Source organism: Mustela nivalis (genome assembly GCF_964662115.1).
Source record: "Mustela nivalis genome assembly, contig: HAP1_SCAFFOLD_53, whole genome shotgun sequence".
Lineage (NCBI taxonomy): Eukaryota > Metazoa > Chordata > Mammalia > Carnivora > Mustelidae > Mustela > Mustela nivalis.
Window position 1 is genome coordinate 148,754 of NW_028136539.1, and position 11,587 is coordinate 160,340.

Genomic DNA, 11,587 nt, shown 5'->3' on the forward strand with positions numbered 1-11,587 from the left:
AAATTCATGATTATCACACAATTATAAAATACTTGTGTCAAGAATTTTTATTCAAAAATTAATAAGAGAAGCAGATATTAAAACTAGTTCACATGGTTATTTGGGATATAAGCAGAGTTGTACAGCAGAAGTGCTCTGGGCCCATAATTTGGGTTATAGAATTTATGTTTTCTAATGAAAAATCACTAACTTGCATTATTGTTAACAAGAATCCTGTGCATTACCATCAGTTTTCTCCATTATAACCTCTTGCTCTACAGTTTGTAAATAACTTTGTCAATAGCAAGCTAATAAACGGGGTGACTCCAATGGATTGAGATAATCTCCAGAGTTTCTGCTACATAATGAACAGGACTCCATTGAAAGGACACCTAAGAGTTTATTTTGCCCAAAAATTTGATCACTTTTTTCACTGTCCTTACCTATTTTCCAAACCTAGTTCTTTTCAGTCTACAGACAACCCTGTATCTGACTGACTTGTTAATTCTGGGAATGTCTTGCAGATTAATTTGCTTGCCCGAGGTGGTTCCTCTAATTGATGTCTAAGAACCCTAATTAGTTAAGAAAACTTTTATTTTAACATTTTCATTGCTATTTATTATTATTATTATTATTATTATTATTGCTAATATCTCTATTATAAATAATTCACAAGGGCATCTTTCTGACAAAAGACAAAGAGCTGGCTACTAGTAGAAAAAGTACATTTGACTCTGTCAGTGAAAGTGGTAAAGGGATTTGAGAAAATAAGGCAAAGCAGTGGAATTATGTGTTAAAACTTTAAATATTATAGACACATTTACTTAATTTCTAATACTGCTTATAATTAAAAAAGATGTTTTCCATGAACCACGCATTACAACAAATATATTGTTTATACAGATTAAATTTTCATCAAAAGGGACGCCTGGGTGGCTCAGTTGGTTAAGCAGCTGCCTTTGGCTCAGGTCATGATCCCAGCATCCTGGGATCGAGTCCCGCATCTGGCTCCTTGCTCGGCCGGAGCCTGCTTCTCCCTCTACCTCTGCCTGCCATTCTGTCTGCCTGTGCTTGCTCTCTCACCCACTCTCTCTGAGAAAGAAATAAAATCTTAAAATAAATAAATAAATTTTCATCAAAAAATTATAAGTGTATTTTTTTGTAGGATCATGATAAGCATTTTGCAGATGAGAAAAGTGAAATTTAGAAAAGTATGTCTCTTCAAATCCCTCATACAATATCTGGCCTAGATAGAAGGATATACTATCACAATTGAGGAAGATAATTGAGATTACTTAAAATGATAAACTTTACTGTATAGGGTTTTTTTACAAGTTTGCCACAGATTCACATTTTTTAAAATATATATCTATTTGTGTAAAGAGAATGCACTGAGAAGTAAAAAGATAGTGATATATCAGTGCTACCAACTAATGGCTATAATATCATCACCTTATTTATGAACAATGAAACAGTGTGTAATATTTAAATAAATTTAAATAAATTCCTATTTATTTTATATATTTATAAATTTAAATGAATTCCTATTTATTTATTATTAAAGAAATTCCTCTAACAAACAGTATGTTTTGAAGGTTGCTAGCAGGAAAGTGTTGTACGACATGGAAGTAATCAGAAAATGTGATCTAAAATTCTGCTTTCAAGGGCGCCTGGGTGGCTCAGTGGGTTAAAATTCTGCTTTCAAGAAGCTATAACAGTAAGTACTGAGCATTAGCTATTATATGCTATGGATGAATAACTGAAATCTACATTTGAAACTATTGGTACACTATATGTTACCTAATTGAATTTTAAAAAGTTAATAAAAAAAACCACTATTTTATAAAACAATATTCCCAACAGGCTCTTTTGCTTTAAAATACTCACTTTGTTTCCTCTCCGAGAGAACACCAAATGGCAGATGACGCCGGTGCTGCGGGAGGGCCCGGAGGGCCCGGGGGCCCTGGAATGGGAGGCCGCGGCAATTTCCGCGGTGGCTTCGGCAGAGGCATCCGGGGCCGGGGCCGGGGCCGGGGCCGTGGTTGGGGCCGGGGCCGAGGCCGCGGAGCTCGCGGGGGCAAGGCCGCGGACAAGGAGTGGATCCCCGTCACCAAGCTGGACCGCCTGGTCAAAGACAAGAAGATCAAGTCCCTGGAGGAGATCTATCTCTTCTCCCTGCCCATCAAGGAGTCTGAGATCATCGACTTCTTCCTGGGAGCCTCCCTCAAGGACGAGGTTTTGAAGATCATGCCTGTGCAGAAGCAGACGCGTGCGGGCCAGCGGACCAGGTTCAAGGCATTTGTCGCCATCGGAGATTACAATGGACACGTCGGTTTGGGTGTCAAGTGTTCCAAGGAGGTAGCCACTGCCATCCGCGGAGCCATCATTCTGGCGAAGCTTTCCATTGTCCCTGTGCGGCGAGGCTACTGGGGGAACAAGATCGGCAAGCCCCACACTGTCCCGTGCAAGGTGACTGGCCGCTGTGGCTCTGTGCTGGTGCGTCTCATCCCCGCCCCCAGAGGCACTGGCATTGTCTCGGCCCCTGTGCCCAAGAAACTGCTGATGATGGCTGGTATTGACGACTGCTACACCTCGGCCAGGGGCTGCACTGCCACCCTAGGGAACTTTGCCAAGGCTACTTTCGATGCCATCTCCAAGACCTACAGCTATCTCACCCCTGATCTCTGGAAGGAGACTGTGTTCACCAAGTCTCCCTATCAGGAGTTCACGGACCATCTTGTGAAGACCCACACCAGAGTCTCTGTTCAGAGGACCCAGGCTCCAGCTGTGGCTACTACATAGTTTTATACAAGAAAAATAAACTGAACTAAAGCTTGAAAAAAAAAATACTCACTTTGTAATGAGAGTCATTACTTTTGTCTAGCCAAATCTTATAGCACTGTTTATCCCTTCCCTGCTTTATCCCTTCCCAGTATCAATAAAGGCTCACTTGGGTTACCTAGAAGCCATGAGAAAGCTTGTAATAGATCTGGCTGGTTTTCACCAGCAATTTGACCACCATGTGCACAGGGAAGTCTATTGATAAAGGCTTTATTGCAATAAGTTGCAAATACATGGATGATTTTGAATTCTCTTTCTTGAGGTCTTGTTTCATGATAATAAATTTAGGGTGGCTTATTGGAATGGATGTTATTAACATATCTTCATAGTTATAAGCACATGGAATTGTAAAATAGATGAATGAATGTGGCATTACTGACAACTGTCCTCATTTTGAAATCAAATTACAGTGTACTAAGATGAGGAAGCAAAGCAGATTTGGGATTATGAGTGAAATAATTTAAAAAAAGTCTTGGGGTATGATCAGACTATTGGGTAATTCAGTAGAAAAATGTCTACTGATTGAGATTCTGTGTTCCCTGATTTCAGAGAGAAGTTAAGATAAATAAGTAACACGAGGAGACTAGGAAGCCAAACATAAGTGATAATTTTGTGCCAGGGTGTGTTTACATCTGTTTATCTTCTTGCTTTACCACTAAGGTTGCTCCTAGAGGAGAGTTTAAATATGTGTTGGAGCTAATCTCTGTGGATTACACAAGAAACCACATCCTACAGCTCTCCCTGAAACACCCCTTATGATTTCAATGTAATTTGGTTTTTGCATTTTTAGAAATAACAAAATACTTTGCAAACTCATCTACTTTATTACCATCACAAGTGAGTCAGCTGACTCCACATTTTAACACAGTGACGGTCACAGAGGAATGGAGGAATGAGTAGAGTTATCAATATATGTGCTTTTAAGAAGTATGACAGGGTAGCAGCTATTTCCAGGAACCAAAACATGGGTCAGCAGCTGTGCAGGAAAGGTGATGGAATAAATGACTCATTTCAGAGGAGTTCTATAACATATTAGTTCTATAATGTATCTTCAGCCCCCAATTACCCGCTTTGATCTAAAGATAAGGATTTACAGTTAAGGTCCCATTTATGATTTGACTGGTGTGGTCTGAATCATGTTTACTATTGTTTTGACTATTACTTGAAGCCTATAGTAGTACTTGGGATATGTGTTGTGTATTCTGTGAACATGTGCTATTTTTAGATTAGATAATTTCTGTCTCGAACCCCTGTTCATTTGTTTGTTTTTGTTTATTTGATAGTGGTTTCAGTAAATGGATATATCTGAAAAATTGCAAAGCCACTATTAAAACAAGTTATTATTATATATAGCATGGAATTGCACATTCCTCCTTTGAATCCGACAGAGCTTCACCATATCCTTAACAATTTGGGAAAAACATGCTATTGTTTTTCTTTATAAAATTTCTCCTGTTAGGCTGTGATGGTTGTCATCAGCAGTAACTCCTCTGAAGGCTTTGTCAAAAGAGTTGAAAAAATTGGAAAGGTGTGTGAATGAAGCTGTTTGCTGAATATAAAGAAAAGAGCATTGAAGTACAATTCACACTCTTACTTCTCCTTCTATGCTTTCAGATGTTTGACATTTGAAAATTTTGCTTCTAGAAGAGATGCCCTATATAATTCTTACTTTAAGGAGCAAGTTGCTTTTATAATTTTTTTATTATTCTACCATTCCAGTATTTCCATTTAAATTAAATTCAATACCATTTAAAAAAAATCAAAAGTGCAGCCAGTATTCAATTCCTGGGCTAAATAATTTTAGAAAGCTTTGTGTTATTGAACCTACAGGGTTTTTCTGTAGTTTTAACTCTTTCTTTCTGTGATTTTTCCCATTAGTCACGTAAGTGACTGCAATATAACAGACATTGAGGATAAAGAAGGACTGAATAGAACAATCCTTGGCCTCATGAAGTTGAGAATCTAGCAAGGGAGTCAAACAATTCAATCATTCAGAGACAATTTATTGAGTGCCTGGCCTAAAATGAGCACAACAAAACCCCAGGCCAGAGGAATCATTTTAATGGGAGAGATAGATAATAGGTAAGCCAACTTTAAAAAAAAAAATCGTACTGCTTTTTCTTTAATAGAGATGCATATTTGAACTAAATAAGCACATTTTTAAAAGAGCAGTGATTGAGAAGAGGTTTTTTAACTGAGTGGTCCGAAAGGGCCTCCCTGAAAAAGTCTGTTTTGAACAGATTTCTGAATAATATCAGCTAGGAAGCTGCGTAAAAATCTCAGGGATGGGTGATTTTTCCAGTCGAAAAACTGTAAAGGCTCCAAAGTCACAATAGAGCTATAAGTTTCTCTAATAAAGTAACTTCTGACAAAGAATGAGAAGAAATAACTAACCCAGGTTTGAAAGAAAAGGGACAGACTTTCTATGGAATTCATATTTAATTAAAGCTCTAAAGGACAAAAATACAATAGAGCAAAATTCTGGTCACGCTGATATACCTAACGAAAGTTCATAAACAAGGTGTGGGTAGCAAAGAGTGTGTGGGAATGTTGGTAAGAACAGTGGGGAAGAGTCATCCCTGAACATGTTCTTAAATGAAGCAATTCTTGGGTTGTATTAAAGGGTAAATTGGAGTTTGCCTAAGTGATTAGAGAAGGATGCCTCAGCTTATGGAAGTTCAAAGCCATAAAGATGTGATAAACTACTGCAGATATTTTCATGTATATTTGTTGTTGCTTCTAGTAATGGTGATCTAAAAACTCCTACTTAAGACAACTAAAAATCCAGACAAAATAGCTTTTAAAGTTAAAAATATCAGAATGATTATAAAAATAAGTGAGGGATTACTGGGCCAAAATACGAAATACAATGAGAGCCTAGAGATATATGCCCTGAAGCCATTTTAGCTATGAGAGCATTTGAAACTGCTAAAACACACTGAGCTGTGTTGTTAATAGACTCTTGATACTAGAAAAACAAATCCAGCAGCAATCAAATTTGAGGACTTTGGTACAACCCAAATTTAAGTTGAGATCCCCAAAGCACAAGGAGAAGCAGAAATAAGACTATAGCCTACCTTGCCTTCTGTGTAAACTGAGAAAGCCAATCACTGAATTTGGAGTATGATTGTCTTGTAGAGTCTCAGATATAAGAGAAAATCCTACCAAGGAGGACCATACCGTTATTATAGCTCTTAATTATCCCTACTCAATAAGAGTTTCAAATATAATGTCTTGAACATAGCAAAATGTAACAAAGCACACAAAGAAAAACCATTAACAAGATTTGATAGACAAAATGGGATTAAGTATGATGTTAAAATGATCAATAAAGATTGTAAAATGGCTTGATTACTCTGCTCAAAGAAATGAGAGGGGAAGCAAATTGAACAAAAAACTGACACTAAAAATGATATTGAGAAAGGTTTTATAAATGAACCAAATGGATACTCTAGAACTTTAAAGATATGACAGCTAATTTAAGATACCACAGGGGTGCCTGGGTGGCTCACTTAATTAAACCTCCAATTCTTTTTCCTTTTTTTTTAACACCTTACTTTTATTTTATCTCTTTCAATTTGGCTCAGGTCATGATGTCATGGTTGTGAAATAGAGCCCAGAGTTGGGCTCTGTGCTGAGCCTGGAGCCTGCTTAAGATTCTTTTCCCTTCTTTTTCTATCCCTCCCTGCACTCTCACTTGCTCACTCTCTCTTGCTTGCAAATAAATAGATAGATAGATAGATAGATAATAGACAAAGAAAAATAAAAGCAGATTATGAAAATAAATATAAAGATTTTGAAATGAAAACAAGTTCAAAATAAAATAGAGAAGACCTACACAGCTAAAAGTTCATTCAGAAAATCTACTATTAAAGAAGTCAGTATGACACAGTGTTAAGATATCAAAAGAAATGAAATCTTGCCATTTGCGACAACATGGATGGAACTAGAGCGTATCATGCTTAGCGAAATAAGTCAAGCAGAGAAAGACAACTATCATATGATCTCCCTGATATGAGGAAGTGGTGATGCAACATGGGGGCTTTAGTGGGTAGGAGAAGAATAAATGAAACAAGATGGGATTGGGAGGGAGACAAACCATAAGTGACTCTTAATCTCACAAAACAAAATGAGGGTTGCTGGGGGGAGGGGGTTTGGGAGAAGGGGGTGTGATTATGGACATTTGGGAGGGTATGTGCTTTCGTGAGTGCTGTGAAGTGTGTAAACCTGGTGATTCACAGACCTGTACCCCTGGGGATAAAAATATATGTTTATAAAAAATAAAAAGTTAAAAAAAAAAAAAAAAGATTTGAGCATGTACTTTACAGAAAGGGTAATCCAAATGGCCACTCATATATAAAAACTGTTTATCTTTATTATGAATCTGGAATTAAATTAAATTAAATTAAAAATAAATTAAAACCTAAAATGACATACTATTACACACTTACCATATTGGGCAACAGTAAAATTGCCTTGCAAGAATGTGAAAGAATGAAAGTGCCCATAATAAAAACATTTGAGGTAAGTTGGACAATATTTAGAAAACTTAAAAATAAAAATAAAAATTTGGTCCATTCCTAGAAATACAACATGGAACTAAATGAATATTTTCACCAGGATATGCAAACAGATGATTATAGCTATTTCATTCATAACGGCAGTTCAGTAGTGGTCTATTTGCACAATGTTACATTAAATAAGAGAGAATATTAACAAACTGGGAGGAGGGGCTAGGTTGTTATCAGAAACATATCTTCTATGGTGCTGATTATGTTCTATTTCTCAAAATCTTTAAGTTAAAAAAGTTTTCAAATTTATATCTAGATAGATAGATGATAGATAGACAGATATCCCAGAAGCTGCAATGCTAGGCTAAGACCAGGCTTTAAAGGGCTTTTCTATACTCTACTAAATACTTGAAACCATTCATTATATCATAGCTCAGTGTTCAAATCTCCATTTGTTTCCTCAGGTTCCTAATATTTACCTTAAGGTGACCTGATTCAGACTTTTGATCACCTTTGTCTAAATATTTCTATTTTAACAAAGTCCTTTTTAACACTGAGAGACTAAAACTTAGAAAAATACTCTGATTGTTATCTCACTAGGGTGGAAAATATATAGTTACCCATTAACTAATGATATCCATGTCTACATTAGATCCGTGGCATTTTTAATTCTTGGGAGCTTTTGGTTAAATGAAATTTTTAAGCTTCCTTTAAAGGAAGCTTTAAGCCATCACCACATGAATAAAATTAAAGAACCAAATGAAAACAGGCCAAGTATTTACAGAGTAATAGAATGTGCAGTGGAAAGAGTACAATTCTGAAATCATAAAGCCTAAATTAGTGTGATGCATTTTTGCTACCCATGTAATCATAAACCAGTTATCTAAATGTGTTAGCCTCAGTTTTTTCACCCATGAAATGGTGATGATAATACTTATTATGCAGCGTTGTTGTGTGGATGTGATGAAGCATGGAGCATGAGAGTCTCATATTCCATGCTAAAATGATAGCTATTTTTATACTTATAATAATTCTAGTAATAGTAATTAAATTGTTCAAAATGGTAATATTCATTTATATTGAGGCATTGTATTGACTATTATTAGACACATTTACCAACATAAATTTCATTTTACTTTACCCCCTCTGAGGATATATATTCCCTAATTCAATATGAATCTCCTTATGAATAATAATTATCATAATAAATATGCTGATTTTTCTTCTATTTGTTTTTTTTTTTTTTTTTTTTTTTTTCAGAGCTTTTATATTTGAGTTTATTCTTCATTTAACTTTTAAAACACTACTATAGTTGAATATTAAAACAAAAACAATAGCAAGTAGTGAGCTATGATTATAGTCCTTCACTCATTCACTACTGCACATAAAATGCCAGCAGTGTTATTCACTGGCCCCATTAAGAGGTCTGACACTGAACACCACCCCTGGGATGATGTTCATCATCCTCATATGCTTCCCCATTGTAATGGCGCCGTCTTTCCTGATTTGGATCAAAGTCCACCAGTTCTACCTGGTCCATTTCATCAGTCTCTTCTACTTCCTTCCTCTCAGGTAGGAGTTTTTCCAGCAAAGAGAGTTTATCAGGAGACAGAAAGCCATTCTCAGGAAAATTTACCTTAAATTCGATGATGAGGCGACCCTTCTCATATGGCCTACGATAAATTGGCATGCCTTCATTTAGCACACACTTGATATCTCCATGCTTGACAATTTGACCTGGATGAGAGGTGATGACAATGGTTCGGTTGTCAAGAGTAGATATTGGCTTTTGAAAACCGCACAGTGCTTCAACCAGCTGTATGTCCATACACATGAAAAGGTCTTCTCCTCGCCGAGTAAAAACAGCATGATCCTTCTGATCTAAAACAATGATAATATCTCCTGGTTCCAGTCCTGGTTCTTGGTCTCCCTCACCATGGAATGTTATCTTCTGGCCATCTTTCATGCCTTTGTCAATATGAACTTCTAGAATCTTCTTCTCTCGAACTATCTTCCTTCCATTGCAGCTTTTACATCTATCTTTAGGACTGATCCGTTCCCCATGGCCCTGGCACTCCATGCACACAGACTGAATTTGCTGAACCATTCCAGGTCCTATCTGATGAATTCTTATTTGCATTCCAGTACCTCGGCAATTGGGACAACACTCAACTGCTCCTTTCTTACCACCTCGGCCTTCACATTTATCGCAAATCACATTCTTTTGCAGAGCTAGTTTTCTTGTTGCACCGTTATATAAATCTTCTAAGGTTACTGAGAGCTGATGCACAACATTTTTACCTCTCCTTTCTCTCTGCATTCTTCCTCCTCCTCCAAAAAACATATCAAAGATGTCCATGGGGGAGCCAAAACCACCACCAGCTCCACCTTCTTTAATTGCCTGTTCACCTCCTTTGTCATATAATTCCCTTTTCTTTGCATCAGAGAGTACTTCATAAGCTTGAGAAATCTGTTTAAACTTCTCTCCTTCATTTGGATTCTTATCAGGGTGGTACTTCAAAGCCAGTTTCCTGTAGGCCTTTTTCAGTTCTTCTTGGGTGGCATTGGGTTTGACCCCCAAAACATCATAATAAGTGGTTTCTTTCACCATTTTCTACAGCCGGTGAGAGGGCCGAGGCCGATGTGGGGGAGCGGGAAGGAGCGCGTTGCTGGGCGCAGCTCGGGTAGCCGCCGCTCCTCCGCGTCTCACCGAGCGTTCTGGAAAGTTCCTTCTATTTGTTTTTAAGGAGGTATCCTTTACTGTTGAACATAAAGAAACTTAAGCAAGTCTGTCTTATTCAAACTTTGCATGCTGCTTTCTTATGAAACTAGATTATAGAGTTGTATGAAATAAATTCATGCAGTTAAGACATTGATGTTTGGAACACTGGGTGGTCAGTTTAGTATTTTAAAAGAAGATATTAAATTTAAACCTTAAAACTGAGCTCTTTCAGCCTTTTTTATAGACCATCCTTCATGCTTCATAAGTACTCCTCCATTGTAAACTAAGTAATAGTTTTTGTCACAGTGTATATACCAAAAATGGATTTTATATTCTATTATTTCAGAGTTAGTTGCAGTTTCTACTGCCTTACTTCCTTTTTTGAAAAATAGATTAATTCTACAAAAAGTTTTTTCCAGCTTTATTGAAAAAAATCGACATATTTGTAAATTTAAGAAATGATTTCTTATAACATTGCAAACTTTTAACATTGTGTAAATTTTGTACAATTTGATAAATTGGTATACATCTTTATTGCAATATAATCTACACAAAAATGTTAATACATCTACTATCTCGTATAGTTGCCACTGTTTTTTATGCATGTATCGTAAGGAATTTTAAGATCTACTCTCTTAGCAACTTTTATGTATATAGTATAGTAGAGATAAACTTCAGAGGTCTTGTGGGTTTTGTTCCAGACTGCCTCAATAAAGTGATTATCTCAATAAACTAAGTCAAATTATTATATTTTTTGGTTTCCCAGTGCATATAAAAAATTATGTTTCCCAGTGCATATAAAAAATAAAAACTATACTGCACTGTTCAAAAGCATTATGTTTTTAAAGAAAATCAATGTATATACCTTAAGTACACTAGTTCTGAGTTTTCAGTGGGTCATAATTACTGATCACAGATCACCATAACAAATACAATAATAATGAAAAAACTTGATATATTGCAAGAATTACCAACATGTGACAAAGAGACACAAAATGAACAAATGTTGTTAGAAAAATGGTGGCAGCAGACCTCTTTTATACAAGATTGCTATAAACTTTCAACTTGTAAGAATGTGATATATGCAAAGTTTATTAAAGGGAAGCACAATAAAAAAAAGTATGTATATCTTATTAACTATGATCATCATGCTGTACATTAGATCCCCAGAACTTTTTCATATTATAGTTGCAAGTTTGCACCCTTTGACCATCTTACTCCACCCCAGGTTCACCCCTTGTCAACTCAACTCTAAGTTTCCATTAGTTTTCCTTTTCCTCAGATTCTGTATGTAAGGGATATCATAATACATAAATTAAAAAAATATATAAAATCTTTGAAATATTTCACTTAGAATAATACCTTCAAGATCCATCCATGCTGTTGTAAATGGCAGTATTTCTTAATTTTTCATGGTTAAGTAGTATTCCGTAGTATATATTTACCATACTTATTTTACTCATTCATCCATTAATGGATACTGAAGTTATTTCCATCTCTTGCTTAGAGTTAATAATTTTATAATAAACATAAG

General features: G+C 36.1%; 1 protein-coding gene across 1 annotated transcript; it reads right to left on the bottom strand.

Annotated features, from left to right (window-relative positions):
• Window positions 1-8,624: 8,624 nt before the first annotated feature.
• Window positions 8,625-10,061, bottom strand: LOC309856976 (dnaJ homolog subfamily A member 1). Its single transcript, XM_082749918.1, has one exon. The coding sequence runs from the start codon at window positions 9,940-9,942 to the stop codon at window positions 8,749-8,751; it is 1,194 nt and encodes a 397-aa protein (XP_082606044.1). The 5' UTR covers window positions 9,943-10,061; the 3' UTR covers window positions 8,625-8,748.
• Window positions 10,062-11,587: the final 1,526 nt, after the last annotated feature.

Excerpts from the sequence above, each read along its gene's own strand:
- LOC309856976 (XM_082749918.1), bottom strand. The coding sequence starts at position 9,942 with ATGGTGAAAGAAACCACTTATTATGATGTTTTGGGGGTCAAACCCAAT.